This window comes from Uloborus diversus, chromosome 5 (genome assembly GCF_026930045.1).
Source record: "Uloborus diversus isolate 005 chromosome 5, Udiv.v.3.1, whole genome shotgun sequence".
Classification (NCBI taxonomy): domain Eukaryota; kingdom Metazoa; phylum Arthropoda; class Arachnida; order Araneae; family Uloboridae; genus Uloborus; species Uloborus diversus.
In genome coordinates, this window is record NC_072735.1 from 87,391,669 (window position 1) to 87,416,418 (window position 24,750).

General features: G+C 31.0%; 1 protein-coding gene across 1 annotated transcript in view; it reads right to left on the reverse strand.

The window, feature by feature from the left end:
- LOC129222132 (cyclin-L1-like) overlaps nt 1–19,913 on the reverse strand; it is a gene marked incomplete at its 5' end in the record, with an annotated part of 39,115 nt that extends 19,202 nt beyond the window's left edge. The window contains 4 exon segments of the mRNA XM_054856583.1: nt 1,666–1,727; nt 16,376–16,496; nt 18,523–18,632; nt 19,839–19,913. Of these exon segments, the coding sequence (XP_054712558.1) occupies nt 1,666–1,727; nt 16,376–16,496; nt 18,523–18,632; nt 19,839–19,913 (368 nt within the window).
- Between the last annotated feature and the right edge of the window lie 4,837 nt (nt 19,914–24,750).

Genomic DNA, 24,750 nt, shown 5'->3' on the forward strand with positions numbered 1-24,750 from the left:
TAGAACATATATCACATGAGTTGGTCACCTTTAGCAATAAAAAAACACAGGTTGACGTCCCAAAATAATGTTCCACCTATGTGGACTTTTCAAGGAGACCAGACACCGTTAACAGAGCAATGTTGATCAACCAGCTGATCAGAACTTATCCCAGGGACGCCAACTTAAGATCTCAAATATATCAAAGTTGTACAACCAACAGCCTTTTTCCCAAACCAATTTCTCTTAAATTATTAAATGACCCTTGTTCATTCTCCGGAACTGTAGTTTATACACAGGGGTGTATCCCTCGTATAACACGATTAATTTGTTCCATGTAGTATCAAAATCTTGTTATACAAGACTTTTTAATAAATATTTTTAAAACTTTTTTTAAAACTAATTAATCATGTACATATCATAAATCATGTCAATATGTTTCGCGCTATATCGAAACCATGTTATATGAGATTTGGAAATATAATAATGTGAATTGAGAAATGTGTACTGTGTTATATCAAAACCAAGTGCAAACTTAAGGTAAAAATTTTATAATAGCTGAAACTTCAACTCAATAGAACATACAAAGGAGAACTGACTACCAGAACATGTAATGGCCCACTGATCTAAAATTAACACAACTTAATCATTTAAAATACCTCAAACTAGAACAAGAATGTACAACAAGAAAAACCTTTATTAATTTTCTTTACTAAGAACAAAACACATCCTATCAGGGAAAAAAAATAAAAAATCTAAACTTTTCTATAGCAATAAAGTTTGTCTGAGCAACAACCATGAAACAAAATATAAAATAAAATAATTTATTTTATGCTTTTGTTTTGACTAGTTTTTATTTATCGTTTGCCAAATTTAGCTTACGTTTAATCCTAATGTTATGTTCTTACAAAGCATTAGAAACATTCATAATTTTCATCCTTTTGTTTTTAATACTGATGAGAAAAACAAAGTAGTTAATAGTTGAAATTCCATCCTTTAAAATTTGTGTTTTATCAAAACCGTGTAGTATTAAATTCAAGTTTCAGTAGTAAAATGGCGTAATATTGAAACTGTGTTTGTGTAATATCGAAACCGTGTTGTAGAAGTATCATGTAAGTTTCCATGTTATTTTAAATTTATGCTAAATTAATTTTCAAAATTGTCGTGAAAATGCAAATGTGATAGGAAAAAGCAGAGGAGGAAAAAAAAAAGCATAAGCTTGCTACCATGAGTACATGCTCATTTCTCCATCCTGCTTAATACATAACTGCAAGGGATTACATTCCTACACTTTAAAAGTCATTTGAACTACCACCAGGAAATATTCAATTTTCAAAATATTTACAATTTAATTTCTGGCAGTTTTCGGAAAAATTACAATTTTACTATTGAAAATTTTATTTTACTGCTGTTGGATACTTGATGTTTTGCAGCAGAATGTAAAAAAAAGTTATAAATTTGTTGCATTTTTCCAAATTTCTTATCTGTGCTCACTGCATTGTTGGTATAAAAAGCTCATTTACTGGTTTTTAATTCTCAGGTTTGTTAATTTCCTGGTTTTTAATTCTAAGGTTGGTTAATTTTATAAGATAAATAAATAAAATTTGTTAAGTAAAGAAGTCAAGCTAAAACTAAGAATTATAGAACTAATTATAAATATAAAATGAAATTTAACATTCAACTTACCAAGCAGTCTGCATTAACTTTTTATTCTTTACCTTCAGAACTTCCAAGAGGGTTACAATAATCTGCAATATTTATTACATATTTTAACCAGGTAGTTGAAGCAGCTTTACCTGGGAACAAACTGCAGCAGAATTCTTTATCTATGAAGGGCTAAAGTTGATTCAAAGTATCGATTAAAGGAATAAATGATTTCAGAAGAAAAGAATATAAACTTACTGAAATATTTGCAATTTTTTTTCTCTGCTGCAAGTCATTTGCAAGCCTAAATAGCAACGATTATTTTTCATGAAATTAAGTCAAAATTTAAAAAACTAATTTTTTGCTTATATCTACAGCTTTAGCATAGTACCATTGCAAACCAGTTTATTTTCTCCTTCAAATCTCATATAAAAATTACAAATATGAGCAATAATGCTATTTCTACATATGAAAATCATCTTACCTGTGAAACTTAAAATTCCGAGTTCTTCAGTTGATTCAACCTTCAGCTGTTTGTACTCAAAACCAAATAAAGTAGGAAAAATAAAAATTTTCAACAGAAGAATGTCAATGAAGGTCCCAAAGTAAGCCACACCATTTAGGTTATATTTTACTGTTTGGAATTGAAAAGAAAAATTAGAGATTTATAAAAGCCCAGCAGAATCAAAAAATCACTTTTCATATAATTACAGGCTTTGTAAATTTCACAACAATAGTACTAAGTAATGAGGCTTCAATCACTAAGATACTGAATTTTTTTTAATTCTCACAAATTTAATAACTCCAGTTTGTACATATAACTCAGGATTTTTGTCAAATAACTTTATTTTAGAATTCTGCAATTTTCTGTTTTATTAGACTCAACAGGGACAAATGGACAAATGAGGGGGGGGGGACACTTTTGGTAAACTAAGAGTAGACAACATAAGGAAGACATTGTGAGAGTTTCTTGTGTTCCAAACTCTGTATGTGCTATCAGTTTAAAAATGACAAAAAGGCTGTTTATTGAAGTTTTGCAATCTTAACACTTTTTTCTGCAGCAGATGAATAGATCCAAGAAACAAAGTAATTTGTATGTGGAAGGTTACTTAAGTCAAAAACTTCACCTTTCTCCCTATTTTTGATGCACAATTTAGGTGCTTCAATTCACACGCATCTCATAAATACTCTGCTGAGATAAAGGGAATATAAGACTTTGATGTAGATTACTTTAATGGTTTACTTCACTTAAATTTAGTGTCAATTTTTGCATGTTTTTTTTTTTTTCAAATAATTTTAAGAGTATGTTAGAATAGATTACAATGCTTTTTTAGAATGTACTTAAATTTGCTTGTGTAGATTTTACAAAATATGCACAATATATAATACTATTTATTTCATACTTAGATAAACTTTATTACACATTTACAGATTCTAGAATCAGAAGGAAAATAAATTTTGTATAATCTGCGGCAACAGCAAATATGTTGGCAAAAAGTTGATCTTGATTTAACATTCAATTTTAACGAAGTAATTTTTAAGCTTTTACCAAAATTAGTCTAATTTTTCCTGACATCACAATTGAATCGGTCATTTTGAAAAAAGGTCAACTCCACTTTTTTAAAATTTTCAGGGGAAAGAAAAATGTATATTCACCCGTCAAAAGTATATCTTTTTTGAAATCGACACCATCTCGAAATTTTGCTGTAATAATTGTCTAAAACGTGTCTGTATTTTTTTAATGCAGAGTTGCTAACTTTTAAAAACTGGCTTCAGTAAATTTTTTTGTGAAGAATTTAATAAAACCGAGACAAATTAATTTATGTACTATAACATTAGATTATGCATGCACAATACTAATGTATGAATATGATAAAATTTATTATGTAATTGAAAATTTAAAATAAAGCTAATTAGTGCAATTTCAACTTAAATTCAATTTTAGTTTTTGGAAAATATACAAAATCCAATTAAACACAAAAAAGAATATTCACATAATTTTGCCAATAGCAATCTTTCAGAAGCACAGAATAATAACTTGAACAGTTTCACTTCCTTGAAAGATATTTACTTTTTCAACCTCTCAAATGCCAAAGTTGGGAGTAAAAATTTGTTAAAAGCTCAAGTCTAATCAATAATCAAGCAAATATTGGAATAATACATCAATTTACTATATTTAGTAAACTTTTAAACAAATGCTGGTGTTACATGATACTTCAAATTAAAAAAAAACATTTACAAGGTATGCTACTATTTTCAGTACAAGATTAAAAGATGCATTAATATTTAAAAAAATATTTTCACAATCAAGCAACTTCAGCATGTGCAGAAAATGCAGCTGAATTTAACAAACTTTTTTTTTGAATTTATTAAACTCTCTTCTCCGCTGTTTCTACATTTTTCAAATGGACCCCTCCAGTCACATGGCGATCTAAATCGTTTTGACCCCTGTAACTCACACACAAATCTTACAATTTACATATTTCCCCCCTTTCTTATTGAACTTTTATACATGGAAATTCAGCAGTAAATGACTCCTTGTCCATTTGAAAACAATTTTTCTTCCCTTTTTACCCACTCCCTTTGAACAACGCGATTCAAAACAAACACACGTCGTGTTTCAGAACTCGTTTCGCCATGGATTGGCAAGGTTTTTCCTATCCCAGTAAATACCATGCTAAAAACCAGTATTTACCGTCCTGGGAAATACTATGTTTTTTCCACATGGGGAAAAACTGATTTTTAAAACATAAATATAAATTCAAAACAATCTTTAAAAATATCAAAATTGAGATCTAAGTGAATAATAGTTTGAAAGATTAAAAGAAGAGAAAAATTCACAAAAATGGACAGTGAAGTGGATTTATTTATAAATATTTAGACAATACACAGATTACAAATCATAATCCCTATTCATCTTTGTCTTCTACTTCCACATTGGATTTTAGCATCATGTAACAAAACACTAATTTAGAGGCTTTTTGCAAACCCAATCTATTTCTAATATTTTTCCTAAGCCAGGACTAAGGCAGAAATACATAAACTACACCGCCAGCTCAGTCATTCCATCCAAGGACTGCAGTTTCGTACTTTTTAGCAATCATTAGCCCGGAATAGGAAGTAACTGAGATGGAGGCGGAATGATGATCTGATGTGCTAATTCTACATTAGCTTAGTTTGTTTGGCTCTCTTGGCTCCTTTAAGAGGTTTTCGGAACAAGAATTTGGCAACAACTCTTACTGATGATGCTAAAGAACATTTTGTGTATATATCCAACACCAAACCAAAATTAAAAAAAAAAAAAAAAATCTGTTTAATAAGTCTACTTAAAAATAATAAAAATTTTATTTAAACAAATTATTTATTGCTTCTCTTGATAACCCTGGTATTTTTAAATATAATAATTTTATTTTATTGTGTTTTAAAATATTTATTTAGGAAATTATTTATTGTTAAAAAATTTTTTGAGCAAATTTTATGTTTTGTGCAATAATTTTTATTTATATTCCTTTCCTACAGAATAATTTAAAACCCACGGCCATTTTGTAATAACTATTTATTTCCAAATTCCTTTTTACACATCAGATTCAGAAAGCCAAAATATGTCTTACATATAGCTATTTGAAAGTTTTTTCCTTTTTTTACCACTTTTTCCCGGTGGGAGGGGAAAAAGCCAACCCTGCGTTTTGCACCACCTCGTTCTTTACATGTGGATCGAAAACAGTTCTGGAGTCGACCAATGAGCTTACAGAAATAAAGCTGGGAGTGGATAGGGGCCAGATTTTTCCAGAGCAAGCGGATTGAAACGAAACAGCTTCCTTCTGCCGCCAGTTAGGGGAAAAATTATCTATTGGGCAATTTTGACGCAATCTGGCAACATTGCAACCACATAAATGCCCTGAAGAAATGATGAGGCAAAATGGCCAGTTTAGGAAGTAGCTGGGGAGAACAGAACCTTTATTTGGCTACTTTTCAAGCAAATCTGAAATATCAAATTTCTTTTTTTAGAATTCTTTTGAACAGTTACGATTTGATTGAAAACACGGTTTAAAAGCAAATCTTAGCTTAAAACTAAAAATCAGGGGTCTATCCGTAAGCCCGCAAAGTTAGGTTTTTACGGATGATTTGGCAGGTCTGTTAACGGGAGATGACCCACTTTCAAAATGAACATTGGTTTTTCAAAATAAATCTAACTGCAAAACATTAAACATTGTTTAATCTTACAAAATATTGAAATTTAATGTGAAAAATGAAAAGATGAATGACAAAGAAAATTTAATTGAAAATTTTCAGCTGTTTCTTCAGTTGATGTAGTGGGCCAATCGTAAATTTCCTGGTAGAATTTTTTTATGAGCATGTTGTATATATTTATGTAATTTTTTTTAAATCCATTATTTTTTTGCTTGGTCTGGGATGAAAAGCTTTGGCGTTTTTATATTTTTTAATATGCAAAACATTTCCTCTACTAAGCAATCAATGAATGGTTTAGCCCTTGCAACACCAGGTTCAAGATTTGTGAACACAAACTTGTAAAAGTTCTTCACCAGTTTTTATAATCTGCTACATCCTGATGTGTCACGAGCTTTACACTCGAGCTTTTTAGATTTCAGGAGGATACGCTAAATTCTTCGTACTGTTCAGGTATGTAAATCAGGTCCTCACAGGAAAATAATAGAAGAGTTCATAACGAAAAAATTATTAAATAAAAACAAAAAACCTGACTGCGTAAAAGCCAAAAACAATAAGTAAAATGGAAAATGTATAAGCCCGGTAGTTTAGAATGTATTAAGTACTACTGAACAACTACTCCGTTGAAATAGTTTTATAACCGTACACAGATAAGACAAACAATTCATAGATTCAAAAGCAGAATAGAAGGATCAACAGTCGGAGCCTATTCCTTTCTGATTCAAGGAACCCCGTAAAATTTGAATGGGCTCCGACTGTTGATCCTTCTATTCAGTTATTGAATTAATGAATTGTCTTATCTGTGTACAGTTATAAAACTATTTCAACGGAGTAGTTATTCAGTAGTACTTAATACACTATAAACTATCGAACTTATACATTTTCCTTTTTATTTTTATTTTTTTGGCTTTTACGCAGTTGGGTTTTTTTGTTTTTAATAATTTTTTATTTTACACTTTTTAGTTAACTTTCATTGACTTAGTTATTATGATTATAAGATAGTACATTTCGCAATCTTGTCATTTCATTGAGAGTTTGTATCGTGAGGTTTATTAAGTAACTTGTGGTGGTCTAAACTACTGATAATTAGTCCCTCTAGGGACCTAACTCGACTTAGAGCTACATGTGCTTGAACTTCGACAAAAAGCGCGAACTTAAGTCAACCATAGCACAGCTTTATAAACAGCCTGTATAACTCATGATGACGCGAAATCGGAAACGGCCCCCCTCCCCCATCAATCAAATCTTTCTCGCAAAACTAAAAAAGCCTCTCAAGAAAGTACACGTCAAGAAACTCAGTCCCTTGAATCAAAGCAAAAACAATTGCAACATGTTAGATAAAAATCTAATTAGTAGACTTTCTCTCTGTTGGTGCTTATTGCACAGGTTTATTTTGATGAGGACTACAATCTGAGTGTCTTGCCTTCGTTACGCATAATGTATTTTTTATTACAGCACAGAATACATATAAAGAACACATGAAAGAATTTACATCAGAAAGAGGGGAAAGTACATCCGGAGCAAGGGTGTCTTGACCCACCGCCTCAAGTGGGAGAAGCAATCGCTTAGACCACTCGGCCATTGAGACAGCAATTAGTAGACTTAGTAAACAAAAAAATTCAGGCGTGCGACACAGTGTGCAACACCCAACGTGTGCCGATCCCGAACTGACAAAATGGCAACCGGTTTTTTAAATGGTACTTTTGATTACTGTCATGTTGACACCCCCAAGGTTAAGACAAATCGATTGGCGTAAGAATTACAAAAACTGGCCAAGGCGTTTAGCCTGTAGAATGCCACATAGAAACAGACATACATACATAGACTGATAAACACATTACCCTCCTTTGCGTCATGCAGTCGGGTAAAAAGGGTAATCTCCCATAGCTGACTCTTTTTCAAAATGAATGCTGGTGGGGGTCTTACATCGAACTACCTCAGAAAAATAGATTTGAGCCGTTTTTACTCGGAACTGATGTGTTGAAGTTAAAGGGGTGGGAAACCGCATTGAAGTGAGTTTTGAAAAAATATGGAGTGGACCCCTTTTCGAAATGACCAATTCAATTATAGTATGCTTATAACTGGGAGACAATGAGTGAAGGCAAGGGCGGTAATGAGGGCTTCTTCTTTCGCTGTAGGTTTTTTATTGCACGTAACATGGAACGCATGGAAAGAAAATGCATGCTATGTAAAATAACCCTACAGAGTACGTGAATCCTGGTTTATAAATTAAAGTCCAATGCTCGGACATTACAGGAAAAAGGTGCACAAATATGTGGCAGCGTGTAATTCGCACCTCATTAATTTTACTCTTTTTTAAAACAGATAATTGGCAGGATAATGCACAAGGAATTACAGTACTTAACCTAATTTTGCAAAACAAAGATTTTTTTAAAAATTCAATAAATTTTTCTTGAACTTTTGCTATTTTTCTGAAATTTCCATTTAATAAAGTGTTCTGATTTTCAGGTTCTGTCCCCACTTCGTTGTATTTACACGAAGGAGCCTTCTAAGCTCAAGTCTAACCAGGGTTTCTGCTACGGTCCCATTTTTCGCAAAATGCGAAAAACCTATTTAAATTGCGAAAATAAAACAAGGCGTTTTCGCTTTTTTGCTCAAATAAAAAAGTACAAAAATAAAGAATTTAAAAAAACAAAACTATGCATGAAGCATGATCCGAGAGATGATTAAACAAGAACAGCGATACTCAACTTAATCATATTACAATTCCGCCAGCTCAGTCATTTCCAGCCGAGGACTGCAGTTTCGTGCTTATTAGCACTCATCAGCCCGGCATAGGAAAGTGACTGAACTGGAGATGAGGTTTTCCATCTCCAGTTCAGTCACTTTCCTATGCCGGGCTGATGAGTGCTAATAAGCACGAAACTGCAGTCCTCGGCTGGAAATGACTGAGCTGGCGGTGTATTTCACTGTATTTCTGCTTTAGCCCTGGCTAATGGGCGGTAATTTACTGAACATATTACAATTCTTAGTTCAGAAAATGTTTCAATTACTACTAAGTTCAACAGCCAGTACTGAGTCTTTATTTGCAATCTGACCTCCTAATAAATGAATTTTTGGGTTTCATTAAATGTCGATGTTTTAGCATTTTGCTAAACTTTTTTTTCTAACTTTAGCTTTTTTGCTTAAGAAGTTTTGAACTCAGCTTAAACCCTGAGTCTGACACGTTTCTTCTGTGAACCACTGCCAATTTGTGGATAACACTTAAGATTTCAAATCAAATTGTCCCCCCTCCCCCAATTTGCAAATATTTATCAGAGTAGAGACTTTTGGAATATATAAACTTATGAACTTTCAGCGCAAAATACTTTGTGTATTTTATCTGGATAAATAACAAACTGAAAGAGATCTACTAATTACTCAACTAGAATACAAACATTATTATTTAAAACTAATAGTTAAAGAATACTACCTTGAAAATAGATGATGCAGTCTTAAGAATCCAAACATAAAATTTGCAGAAACATGGAATGCTTTCACCTCTCAAAGCACAAGAGGATACTTGCTCTTACTTGCCACTAAGCTTTGGTTGCAACAAACAGAAATTCATAGTTAGTAACAACAGAAGTTATAGAACAAGCACATGGAAAGTCAAAGAAAAATTTATAACCACTGAATGCTTTTAACTATAGGCTAAAATTATTATATTCTCTTTAGTATCTTACAACTAATTAGCAAAAAATACCATCTAAATGGTGTCCTACACTAAATCTAAAACTTAACTTTAAAGTAAACATAAATAAATCAGGAATCAAACTTTTTCCAATGTAGAAAATTGTTCGCATCAAGTATTAAAATATTTTTTTGCACCTAACTGCAAAATCTAGAATAATACTTCGCATAAAATGTATATAAATCTGTTTCTTTATCACTTAAGGCTTTCAAATTTTACATCACTGAGCAAGAAAAATTAAAAATAGGTCTGCAGCAAGAATTATGAAAAATAAATGTACACTTTTTGCTTGGCAAGAACAATTAAAAAAAAATTATTAGGAATCTAGTAGTACACAGCTCACCATATTTAGATGTTACATTTGAGAATAAGATAAAAACTAAGTTAATATTAGAAGTTCTAACAATACTTTAAAAAAATACAAAGATAAGTACAAATGTGAAGGAGGAACAAACTGGTGTGTATGGTACTATGCTATATGGTTGAAGAAACCCATCTTAATTGATTCGTGAAAAACAAAATATCAAAATTATACTTACTTTTTTTTTGTCAAATGATGCAGGCATAAGAAGAAAAATCACCTTTCAGTTCAGAGAAAAATTTGCTGCAGTTTTGTTACGAAAAAATAAAATTATTTAGCTGCATGCTTCCTTGATATGCAAAGGAAAATGACATTTTTTGAGATTTTTTGTAAAAAGAATTCTGCAACAGTAGTCCCAAATAAAATAGCATATACAATATGTACTAAAATAATAAATCCTATCATCAAAAAAAAAGAAAAAAAAAAGCTTGCATTTAAGTTTAAATACACAAAATTTAAAGTTGTTAAAGCAAATTATTTTAATGTGACAGCAGTTCCTCACTGAATAGGAAAACTTATGGAATGATGCATGCAATTAATGAAATAATTTTAACGTAACTACCTTTCATTTTGCTAAAGATAACAGAATATTTATAATTAGATCTGTGTTAAAATACTTTTGATTTCATTATTACAGACCGAAAACTATGAAAAAAGGATTTTAACTAATTATGTTACTTTCTTTACGGCAAGTTAATCATAAATTCAAAAAAAAAAAATCTACAAACACAATAATTTGTCAAATCAAATATTGAAAGGTAGTTACACAATTTGAATAAACAGTAGAAACTCTTAACCTGCTCCTACTTAAGAATTGTTATCTTGACTACTTAAGACTAGGCTACTCAATGTTACTTTGGTCTAACCTGGAATATACTTCCTAAAAATTTGGCAACATTGTTTCTAAATGATTATAAGAATGTCAGCAGCAGTAATTGGTTGAAAATCAAATTTAAAAATGTCATGTACATACTTTGTTGGGGGGGGGGGGGTGATAATTTAAAATGTCAATAATTATTTACTTTCATTGGACTCAAAGATTTAGAAATTCTCTTAGTTTTACAAGAAACACGCTTTACTTGTGCAAGCAATATACTTCAGACATTATGAAAGCAATGCAGTTAAATACACAAAAAACAAAGAGAAACTTATTTTAATACATAGTTATTACACAATTCTTTCAGAACACGAAAACAAAAAGGATGTATGACCTAGGAAAATCAGAAGTAAATTACAAAGATAAACATGTTCACTGTCAATCATGCATAATTGCATGAAAACAAAAGCGTATCTTTTAGTCACTATTGTACATGAGGTGTGTCTGCAGATGGTTATGGTGACGGGAAGGGGCAATTTATCAACAATAAGCGTGTTAACATTTATTCCTTTTAAATTCGTCAACAATAGAAAGAATTAAAAACACGGGTAATTGTATTAGCTTTTGAGTGCCCTGGCTACTGACCTTCAAGCTGCAAGTAGGTTGGTTAATTCGAGTTCTACTGTATTTTCAAACAAAAATATGAGCATGTATTTTTTTTTTTAATTATAAAGGTAAGACAGTAATTTATGGCTATCCTTAGAATACATAAATATTGTTTAAACCATTGCTAGTTAAGATCTAGTTCAAACAATATATAGTTATGACATTCAAATTCAAAAAATGTACATGTTAATTTAAAGCATAAGCATTATGAAATCAAAACATTTTAAATTTAATTTTGCATGGAACATAGTTTTACATTAATACAAAATCTACTACTTAGTATGTCACTAAAATAACATTAAAAATTATACTTGAAGATGCCATGCAATCTGCCGATGTTCCATGAAAAAATGTGTTAATTGTAGCAACAGCAAAATTCTTCAAATTTTATCACTAAATATTTGTTGTTCTTGAACTACAAATGTGTAAATAAACTCGACACTTTAGAGCTATTAATTGATCATAAAACTCAAAATTAATCATTTTTCTTAAAAATAATTCCACTTAGTCTAAACTACCTCCCATCAACATAGTATAACTTCGATTTATAGACACCTGATTTAACGATTTTCTCTATTTAATCAGGGATGAGAGTGGTCAGAAAACAAAAAGGAAGAAACCCCCAAAAATTTTGTAAAAGGGATGATAGACAAAAAAATTTCGTGAAAGGTATGATATCCAAAATAACACCTAGAAACCATATTAAAAAAAAAGCAGCTAATTTACCAGTTTTGAAGGCAATATGTATTTAATTAAGTATAAGTAATAATTTTGTATAATTTTCTGCATTGTACTATTTCTTACAAGAGTGTTTATTCGTAATTAAATCTAAATTTTGAAAAAGAGGCAGCAATTTCTAACCCCTGAGCCCTTAAACAAAGGATTGGGGAAACAGAGGTCTTTTAGGAAAAAATATTTTTTCATTAAAAACATTTGAGTTTATAGTGTTAAACGAGTGAGAACATAAATTTTAAAATTAGGTCTGTTTGTAAAGTAAAAATTTACAACAGAGAGAAAAATCTGAAATTTCTTTATGTGGTAGAACATTTCATAGTAAGAATTGAAAATAAATATGTATATAAGCGATTGGTTATCTTTCTCCTTGCATTGGAACCCAAAATTTGTTTTTAAAAACTTCCTAATACGATTTCGGAATCAAAAGAACAACTTGCAACTGCCTCATTTAATCATGAAGTCTTTTAACAGGCTATAAAGCCTAAACCATTTGAGTTTCACAACATAAGTATTTTTCACTTTCTTAAATACACAAAAAAGTAACCATGCCAAGTTTCAATAAAATTCGAGACTGTGGGTGCTAAGCGACATTTTTTGATTGACTCTTGAAAAATAAATTAAAGAAATAAAAATATTATTGAAATCATGAATGAGGTAGCATATAGTAAAAAACCACCCAACATTAAAAATAACTGAAATATAGGATGCAAAAAGATTGAAATATCAAACGAGGCATGCAACTTTCAACTTTCGACGCAGAACGTGTTTGACGTCGTTGGCATGATTCCAAAACATACGTTTTTGGCAAGTATCGCGGAGGGTGAAGATTCGAGGGGAAAAAAAATAGAAAAAATAAGAAATCGGAGACCTAAAATTTAAAAAAATTGCATTTTTCCCGATTTCTGAGAAAAATAACTCCTGAAAAAGGCAATAAAGGAAGAAATGTTTTAAAAGCCAACAGATAAAGTCGGAAAAATTTCATCCCTGATTTAATAAAAAATATCACTGGTTCAGATTTAACTGAACTGAATGTTTTTTTTTTTTTTAAATTATGCCCACCATCGTTCTTTCAAACATAAGGCTTGCTGTCCAGCATAACAATGAAGTGGCTTCAAAGGGTGTTAGGACCTGGAAGTCATCACAATTATGAATATCATGATAAGAGGAGCAACTATAAAGATGCTCCCCTGTCATTGGAGAAGTCCCTTCACGGAGCACACAGAGAGGTGAATCTGCCAGGTTGATTTTATGTAAATGGGCCTGTAGATAGTCATGTCCAGTAATGGTTCGGAAAGAGGCAAATACTGAATGATGTTCTTGATTTAATAACTTTTTCCAGTCCCTTGACAATCGTTAAATTAGGATTATACTGTACTTGATAATGCAATCCTATAATTACTTCCATATGGATAACAGCATAACTTATATATGAAAGCTGGCACTTTAATAGTGGGAACCATTTAGATCTATTACAAAAGTGATATATGCCATCTAGTTTTACAGTATTTAAATAAAGTCATTAGCATAGCCAGTTCCATTAATGTGGAAGTCTCTAGACACCTGTAGTAGAGCCTGTTCTGTTGATAGCTGGACTAGAGCAGTCAACTGCCATGGGAATCTCAAGAACAGTTAGTTCTAAAGGGAATGCCACAGAGTTGTTCTTTTATCTTTAAAATTAAGGTCAAGTCTTAAGTCTTAGTGACTGAGAACTATATAACTTCTCCAGGGTGAAATTCTCCAGTTTTGGTTTGCTGTATGAATACTACTAAACTGTTTCTAACATTATTTCAGCTTTTCTTATCTCATATTTCATAGCAGAGATCGCATCCTCTTAAAAATTTTTATCCAGTTGCATCCGAGTTAGAGAGAAGTTAGATTATTCATTCCCCTCCCCTTTCTAAAAATTGATTAAAGCTGTTTTTGGATAACAATGGAATATAAAAATCAGAATTGAAAACTTTTGCAAAAGTAGGGAAATGTTACAGTTTTAATTGAATCCTCCTCTCTCCCCACATATTTATAATATATATGTATTGCATATATGAATATTTATTAAGAAACCGCACAGACTTGAGTTGGGACAATATATGTACTTTAAATACAGATCACTTGAAATGAAAAAAATTATGGGGAACCATGATTTAAAAAATGAAACCACTTTTTTTTTTTTTTGTGAAAAGCTCGAGTCCTTGGGACCCGGTATCATGAGTTGTTAGCAGGATCCCTGAGGATTTATATCAGTTACAAAAATAGCACTCTGCAACTAGTTGATCTGCACTGTTCTTGAAAGCTGATAAAGACAAGCATAGTTGCACCAATTGCTTCAATTACTCTATGGATTCCAAGTATGTATGGTGAGGCTGTTCCCACAAAAGATTGAATATTGAACTTTTAGATAGCAAAAAAATTTATCCAGAGCACAATACCTGCTAACCACAGAAAATAATTAGGAGGACTGGGGTTTGAAATAATCTGCAAATTAGATGGCGAAAACATAAGAGGTTTTCTTTTTCATGTACTGTTAACAAAACAAAATGATTTCAATTTTATCTGTTAATATCCTGGCTAAAGCAATAACAAACTTCCAATAAATATTTTAAGATTTTTTTTGCTTTAAAATGTTTCTCTCTAAACATTAAATTACTTATGACAGTGAGCTTTCTTCAATATTACAATAGTAAACACTGTAGACATTTTATTTTTTAACATCTACTCTCTTGTGGTAAAGATTTTTCAAAAAAGTTACGATTTCATGATTCCAAAAAAGTTACGATTTCATGATTCCTTCAACGACACGATTCTACGATTGGTTCTTCCTGTATATAGTGTAAATAAAAAAATCTGAAAAGATAGTTCAAAATATCTGCAAAACTATAATTTAAAGAAACAGAGTAACTACTTGAACAGCATCAAAATTTGGAAAAAGGAACTTATCAAATAAATTAAAAGAAAAACAGCATTTAAACCTTGGCTTGACTGTAATCCTTGATATAGAAAACTAAATTGTCAAATATCTCTTTAAATATAGAAGGGAGTCAAAATACGAAGCTAAAATAAAAGAGTTAAACTAATGGTTGAACATATGCAACCTATGTACTATAATACAGGATCATGCTCGCAGTTATATACGATTTTCCAAGATTTGCTGCATCCATTGAAATTTAAATTGTGTCATTCAGTTTTCATCTTATAACAGATTAAAGTTACTTGCTGCTTGAAATCAATTTTAAAATAATAGGTTTGCATCACAAAACTTAAAAATAATTAACTTTGGGGGGGGGAGGGACCTTTTTGTAAATCAGTTACCTACTAAAAGCGGAGAATTTATTTACAAATCTATTCCAATCCTTGATGACTACATTTCTAGGATAAACAGTCGGCCAACTTCCAAAAAGTCAAAATATCTTCAAACTTCTCATAAAATGATAACAGATGAGAGGACCTAGACACTCGTTACTTAAAGTGTAAAATATAGAAAACTGTAACAAGCAGCAATAATCACAGTAAGGAGATTACTTAGAGAAAATACTTCTATTTTCTGCAGCAAGAAACCTGTTATAAAACAATAAAGCAAAAAATTATATGTTATGATTTCTATGCATTTGTGAAGGATGGTTCTGAAGACAATCAGATCCCTTGTAGATTGATCATGAGCAGAACATTCACAATTTGTCTGTTGTCTTCATCCAATGATCCTGCAGAATAAATAACAATGGCAATCAGCAACTTTCTTAACAGCAACAAATGACCTTACTAGACAGATAAACATCAATTAATTTGTTCTAGAATTCAACTTTATCATGATTTTGAAAAATACAAATTGATATTACATACCAGACATCATCTATCTTCATTAACAGATATAATAATCTTCATCACAGTAGTATCAATCAGTTGTATGAATATATGTCTCACAAAGAGTAGATTATTTCAGTTCTTTTCGTTTATATTACTTAAAAATTTTAAGCCCGTAAAAAACCCGGGCATAAACGGATCCAAAAGTTGGATTCTTCTTAAATTAGTTTTTCAACACAGCTAAAAGAATGTTTTACACATGTTTGAATAACAATCCATCAGGTTGATTATATTGGTTGACAATGTAATTGTTTAAACAATAAAAAATGTATTTAAGGATAGCCAATTCAAAAATACAAATAAGATGTAACTGTAATGTAATTTGTACATGAAAAATGAATACAACTTGGAACATGATTATATAATATTTTGGAAGAGTTTTCGATTCTTAAGTACTGCTTGCAATCAATAAAAAAGAAAAGTAACGTGTTCTTACCTTATGTGGATGTTTCACATGAACACAAAATCCAAGTTCTTTTAAAATTCTTCTTTCAGCTTTTATCACTTGATTTTTCAAGTTAATATAATTTTGATCCAATATAAGTGGCTGAATCGTTCTAAAAACATAATTGATATTAATATAAAAATACAATTATGGCAACAATAGAATGATAGTTTGCCCCCACTGAAAATATTTTTATTCAAGCAACAGCTCTAGAAAAACAAAAGTGGCTAAAAAACTGAAGTATGTTGTTTTATGCATACTTGCCAACCTTCGAAGAAAAAAAGATTCCACTAGAGGTATATAGGAGATTCATAAGATTGATTAAATTATGCTTTTAAATAACATGAATACTAAATTTAAAGTGAAATGGGGATTTTTCAAATTCAGCAAGAAAAATTCAATGAAAAGGAAAAACAAATAATGAGTGACTTTGCTTAAAGTTTCGTACATTCCCCAGTCTCTACCAAAAAAAAAAAAAGCTACAAAAATTTAATTACTAAAATATGGAAAAAAAATCAATGCATCTTATACATATAAAATCTGAGTATCTATCTATCTATGTCCAAGCTTCTTCTCCCGAACGACAGTGAACTGACCATCAAACCAGGTATCGATGGATTCGTCATCTTCCCGTCTTCATGTTTGGCTCTTTAACATAATCCTCCGATAATAATTAGCGGAGATATCAATTAAAAGCTATTAATTATGATGCTTGGATTTCGACATAAGATCCCTAATTTTTGAAGGCTTTCCTTCATTCAAATTATTATTCAGTGTTTCAACAATGCTTTTATTAAAATTTGTATCGTGAAGAAAATCCTTGAAAAGAAACATCTATTGCCATTTTTTTCTCGAACATGAAGAAATAAAATTTGGCTTTTGTTTTAAGGCTTTTCCTGTAATCGGAAGATTTAAAATGTTTAATTTTTGGTTATTTTTCCGCTATTTGCCGCAAAATTTTACTGATATTTTTTTTTTTTGTTCAAACCTGATTGTTGAACACGCGTCACTTCACATAACTTTTATTTCCGAGGTAGACCGTGCAAAGCCGGGCGACGCAGCTAGTAATGAAAATAAAATAAGTAGGTATAGGGTAGAACATGTTGAAATAACTTCAAACTTTCAAAATAACTGAAATATTTTCAAGATGCAAAAAGATTGAAAACTGCTGCTATTTTCAGCAAAGCATGTGCTTCGTTGAACATGCAATGTGAAAAACTTCCAAAAAAAAAAAAAAATTTTTTTTAACCAAATGAGTTATTAATTTGAAAATTCTTATTCCCTAACATTGGTAGACTGGAAAAAGGTTTCATCCATTGAGAAGAAAGTGAAATTTTTTGATGTTTTTGCGGTTTTTACTGAAAAAACTGCAAAAACGGGAGAAAATCGTAAAAAACGGAAAATCGGGAGATGGAAGAAAAGATCAGGAGTCTCCCGATAAAAACAGTTCAGTTGGCAAGTATGTTTATGCTTTTTTTTTTTTCAGTCATAGATTTAAAACACAATTGTTTCATCAAATAGAGTAGAAAATGTAAGAAATCAATATTTATATGTTCAAAAATAACAAATACAACATTTTTAAAAACTTTTTTATAACTTTCTTTTAATCAAATTACATTTAACTACACACCAACACATACAACCTCTTTTTTTTTTTTTTGCTTTATATTGAACAAAACTGTAAAAACTTCAAGTAACTTGATACTCAAAAGAAGTAATTGAACTTTTTAGACCTAATTTGAGCTTATAACAGATTTTAAAGGTTTTTTCTGTTTTCCTGAATGATTTAATGTGTGGAAATGGGGTCCTTTTATGGCATTTCAGTGCAAAATCCTAAATAATTCTTGAGAAAACCATAAGATAAAATATATTTTGTTCTCACTTTTTGATTAAATTTTCTTTATTAATTTTTCCCTGTAAATATTATTAACGGTTTTCCTTAAAACAAAGTTTTAAAAAATATTTTCAAAAAAAGGACTGCAACAGAAATGGGGAACACAAAAACTGATATGAACTACTGAAACATGTATTTAGCAAATACATTTGAATCTCCATTTAAACTACGGAAAAAAAAATCAAAAGTAATTTCCAAACATAAATATATACATACAAAATATTACATGAAGAACAGCACTTACTTTCCAGATTTCACTTGTTTAATATGATGAAAAACATTTACAACATCTCTTATTCTACGAGGTGCTTCTTCAATTTTAGAAGCCAGAGTAATACATGCCATTGCAACAACCTGGAGAGGGGGCAAAAAAAACATTTAAGCTTTAAGGAAATTAATTTTAAGAAAAAAATAAATGAAATTATTAACTAGAATTCTAATAGATGAGAATGTTTTTTAACAGAGTCAAAAAACATTGGAGTTATCAGTTCTAAAAATCTCTTAAGAAACACAAACGGGGTACCAAGTTAAAAAGTTTCCTAACTTAATACTAAATGGAATAAAATTCAAAATTTATAGTAGAAGGAGGAAACCTTTCAATATTTGGAGTGGATCACAAGTTTTTGGGAGTGAGAGAAAGTAGTGATTATAATTTCATCTGCCTATCTTTGTATATTCCTAATTAAAATAAGTTAAGAGTCAAGGCTAGAATTTATACTCAAGAGGTAGAGCAATTACTTATTTTGAAAGGGAGGAAATACTAAACCTGACTAACTAAAACCTGATAAATGTCAACATTTGCTAGTGAATTTCAACATTTGCATAGCAAAGATTTAGAGAAATATTTCTGGTTAATCGCTGGCGAAAGTTGACAGTCTCAAATTTCAATATTTCTCTACTTATATACAGGGTAAATTGATCTAATCTGCCAAAGCAAGACTTAGATAAAATAAAAAGCTTTCTGCAAAAACAAATCCTAACTAGAAAATTTTCTGCAAATAATCATCTTGCCTAACTCACCCTTGAATAAGGAATTAAATTTATTTTCAAATATAAAAAAGGCAAAAAAAAAAAAAAAAAAAAAAAAAAAAAAAAAAATTCAAAATTTTTTTTTGTACAATAACATATAGTTTGCTTAATTTTCACCAACTGAAGAAAACTTCCAAAACCATTATTTTTTTCACACGTGTGCTTTAAAAAGCTTCAACAGAAATAAACCGGGATTTTTTTAAAAAATTCCCTTAAAATTTTTTTAAAATATTTTTATTAAGGTTGGCAGTTTCACAAAAAATTTTTGTGCACGCTGTTTGCGCGTTCGTCTATATTGTGCAAGACTGCAAATCAAAAGGAAGCGATAGAAGAAATCAAGTGGAGCATTGGCTCCACAGTGGGTTGACTTCAAAGTCTTCAGAAAAAACAACAGTACTACAAAAATCAATTTCTCAAGCTTGCTGAATATTTGGATTTAATAATTGGAAACTAAGGTTTTTTTCCAGCATAAGGCAATTAATAAAGCATTAAAAAAGAAATAAAAATGAGATTATTAAGTAAATACATCACCTCCATCATGTGTCGAACAAATGATTTGGAGTAATAAAACCTTTGAAACAAAACTTGACCAGTAGCCATGGCAACCTGTCAAAAGAAAGGAAGAATTTACACATCGATTTTTTACAAAAAGTACCAAGCAATACATGAAATAAGAAACTAAAGCATTGATTATATGAGTCAAAGAGGAAGTTTGAGACAGAGTAATTTGTTAGTAGTCAGGAGATGAAAACAATTTTTGGTCCTGAGCTAGGAGCTGGAAATACCAATAAATGCAGGGCTGCTATTGACTGATTAATACTAAAAATAATTGGTTTCAAGGCTGTTATAAAAAAAAAAAGTTATTCTAAAACAAACACCATACCAGATAAGTTTCTTAACCCGCAAGAACCAGGGTTGGCAAGTTTCTGCCGAGGTGGTTAAAACCACTGGTAGAAACCGGTTAAAACCTGCATGGAAAAACCACTTTCTGCCACATTTGCGGCAGAAACTGGCAAAAACTCAAAATTACAAAAAATTAATTATTGACATACAATAGAAAAAGCATGGTGAAAATAATTAGCTGTTAACCAAAGCACAATTTAATTACAATATCATCACAATTCAAAATCAAATGTTACATTGTTTGGACCTTGCAGTTGCCCCTTGGAAAAGGTTGTTTCTAAAATCTAAACAGTTTTTCAATTTAATATGTACAAATGAGAAATTTTAGAATATTCTTCTAACAGAAGAGATAGCAGGCAATGCATCAAGGAACAAGCAATGCTCATGAAAATTTTATCTATTATATATATATATATTTTTAAACTGGACTAACTAGTAACTGGGGTAATGGTAAAAATTTGTGGGGAAAAATAAGTTTTGAGAAATGTGGCCAATTTTTTCTTTTTTTTTTTTCCAAGCTGTAACATTAGGTAGAAAATCTACATTAATATTGGCAAGTAAAATTCTGGCACTTTCTTCTTGAAGCACTAGTTAATTTCAATCACAAGCAATTTAGATGAAGCATATAAGCGAGCAAATTACAATCAGTAATGCCTGTTTAATTTTGTTTTTCACTCATCTTTCTTAAGCACCCATATGATTTTTCATCATTTCTTAAATTAATCCAAATATTACGAGCATCTGCAATTGGAAAGTTCTCTTTTTGAACTAAATCAAGCGCACTAGCATAGGATTTTATTTTTTAAAATGATGAAGTGAAGTTTAAAACGAATATCATTTAGTGATTACTTGAGTATTACAAACACTTTTAAGTTATTGCCAATTTCTGCCGGTTTCTGCCATTAGCATGGTAAAAACTAGTTTCTGCCGGCAGAAAGCCAACCCTGGCAAGAACGGGCGCTACTCGGCCGAACACGAGAACGAGCAAGGGGTCTCCTGCACCCCAGTGGAGAAATTCCATAATTTTCTAAGCAAAAGTTTCTTTTTCACTGATTTTTTAAATTTCCTTATGTCAAACATAAAACTTTGCAAGGCAACCTATTTAATGAGTGATTTTAAATGTAACTAAGACAAAAATTTAAAATTTATTTCATATAAATACTCACTTACATTACATTTTGTAGGTCTTTCTACCAGAGATAACAGCACTTATTTGACAACTTTTTTATCTGGAGTTGGCTCCAATGAAAAATTAGTTCTAAATATTACTTTTGTTTGATGCTTGACATTGCTTTCTGATCCGCACGGTACTTGACAAGTCGAACGGCCAAGTCTTTAATGAATGGTCCGCTCTTTTTTTAATTCCTCATTGAGAATCTTTGATTAAGAGTAGCAAAACTCTGCAATTGATTGCAGCTAGGTTTAGAAGAGACAAAAATACCCCAAGTGTTTTTTTTCTTTAATCTATTTCATAGAATAAGCAGCAAATCAATAAAAGCCTTCAGTTCATCTTTGCTGATATGCTTGGCATTTCTTTATCGAGTGAAAACATATCTAATATTTTCAATAGGTATTAGTAGACTTCATCATAAAATTCAGAATGCTTTCGTCGAATAGATTAACAATGATTCTGAAGGTGTTGAAATATCACTTGCATGCTTCGTATTTCCCTGAAGTTTCTAAATAATGTTCTCTTCTGGTGTTTTTATGTTGGAATATTTTTCTTTTATCCCTTTTGTTTGTCCATTTTTCTAATAGAAAAGGTTTCATTTCTATGACCAATTATTTTATCATCTTCAAATAAATCCTCAGTTGCACGATCAGAAATATGGCAGCTATAATTTAACATTTTTATTAGGTTCATTTATCGATTGATCATCAGTGCAAACTTCATCCAACAGCTTTTGCAAATGTCTCGTATAAGCCAGGGGTCGATCCAGCGCCAAATTGGAGCCGCTTTGCGGCCCCTTCACAAAATTCCGCATGGCAAAAGCGGCCCCATTCACAAAATTCCGCGTCGCAAAAGCGGCCCCATTCACAAAATTCCGCGTCGCAAAAGCAGCCCCTTCACAAAAATTTATAAAAAGGCAGCCTTTTCACAATATTTTTTAATCGCAAATGTGTACGCATCTACGCGGGAGCCTCTTCCACCTTCCCCCATCTTATCTTTTTGCTTGCTGCGTGAGGTGTTTTTGCTTGAGAGCGTCAGAGGGGGGACGGTAGAGGGATGCTTGTGATTGGTAGCTTGTTTTCAGGAAAATTCTAAATTTTACTTTGATTATGCAATATATATTTAGTATTAATTTGTGTTGAATTTCAAAATCCAATTCTAAAATAACTTTACTTAAAATAAAATTATTTTACATGCTGTTTTTATATTTTTATTTCTTTTGAAGATCTTGATTTCCTTACATCCGCCATGGTAAACGAATTTTTCGCATTTTTGATGTTTACTGTACCTTGTTAAGAGGCAAACAAATAAAATTTCTTAGATATTTATTAACATCATTAAATTGCAAAGTTTTAAACGAAATTCCTACTCTGTAAGAACGTCAAAAGTCAAAAAATTAAACGCTGAATGCTGGTGCAGTATTATTTTGGGTTTTAATTACTTTTAAGTTTTTCAAACACATACGAAGAGCAAACATTCAAACAGTGTTTTCTCCAAAAATGAAAAAAAAATGAGTTAGTGATTTTTCTTTGAACTCAACATTAAATGGTACAAAAATATGCTATTGTTTTCAACCAAAACATATTTTTTCCCATTATAAACATATTTATAAAATTCAGGTTTCATTCAAAAAGTGTTTCCTCCAGAGCCAGTTTCCAGTCAAACAGTGATTCCTCCAGTCAACCAATCAGAGCTGTTCTTACTGATCATGTGACCCAGCTATTTCCCAATGTGTCTAGTGTTTCAGAAGATATGTTATTGTTTGCTTGGTGCTATGTTGGTTTGTTTGTTTATTTTAGAGCGGTGTGCTTTTACCTAAATTTTTATTATTAATTTAGGGATGGAAGAAATAATAGATGCACATTGTGAAAAGTGTTGTCTTACAATCCCTTCCTCTTAGCCATGGAATATCAGTTGAAAAGAAAAGAGACGTAGACAAACTTTTAAACTTAATGTATGGCGAAGAGTGGCAAAATCAACCTGATTTTAATTGGTATAAAGACATTATTTATAATTTACCTGCACGCAATGATGAAACGGAGGAAGTAGTGTGCGATTGTTTGGATGAGGATTGTGCAGGACAATTTTTTTTCACATATAAATTTCTAGCTTTATTTTATAACAATCAGTTTTATTATGTCATTAATTAGTTTTATTCCATTAAAAAATGTAATCGTAGCAATTTAAGTTACTATCTTTTTCATTCAAAAAGTGTTTTATCCACATTGAAAACATTCAAAACACGTTTCCTTCTTTGAGTTCGGTCAAAACATGATTTCTCCAAATTTCAAATGCATTTTTCTAATTCATTTTAAGTTTATTAGGTAAAGTACGCCTACAAGTCTTACTAGTAATCAGTAATACAACTAAAAAAATGATAATTGGGGTCTAATACGAGTTTTTTTTTAAATATATTAGTTTTTTGTGTTTCCTGAAAAACTGTATCCGAAGGAGAAAACATGGTTTGAATGTTTGCTCCTCATACATGGAATCCTTAATGAGTATTTCACTTCTGTGTTAAGAAATATGTGATATCTTTGAGTCTGTTCATATTGTATTTATTAGGAGTTATCATCACGTTCAGCAGCATGTGCAATTTTCATTGCTCTTAAAGTATTTGAGAGGGGCAAGCAGGAAATCTGTTGTGAGACTTTCACCTTAAGAAAGTGTGCCTTGCATATGTATATTTGTAAAAAACAATAAATGTAATGTATGTGTCAAATTACGAATAAAATGTTAAGGGTCTTACTCCCCCCCCCCCCCAGCGCATTTTCTCTTGACAGCTTTCAGGTATTCTTCAAGAACTTGCAATCACTCCTAAAATCTGTCTTTGGATTTTCTATAACTATACGACAGCTAAAAATGCTTTAATGTAACCTTTTCCAGGAAAAAAATCACGAGAAGGTCTTTTTTACAAAAATAAAGAAAATTCACAAAAATATTTTGTTTTTTCACAAAAATAACGAAATTTGACATAAATAGTTTGCCTTTTCACAAAATGGGGACCCAAAAAATAAAACCTGGATCGACCCCTGTCATCATACGTCATGTAGCGCGACATTTTGTACAAAAATCAGTGAAATACAAGGGCGCGCAAGGGGTGTTTTTTTGGGGGGTTAAGTAGAAGTGCTCTTTCCTTGAATACCACCTGCACCAATGGTTTTGATATAAGTTACCAAAAATGCGACCACAACTTTTGTAGAGGGTTTGTTTTTGGTCCTTACAAAAATTATTTTATTTCTTTTAAAAATGAGCTCAGCAGTCCTAGCAAACCAACAATATGGGGAAAATTTTAAGCCCTTATTGCGCTTGTGTCGTGTTTTTAGGCCATTTAAAAATAAAATTGCACCAAAATGCATCAGCACAGTC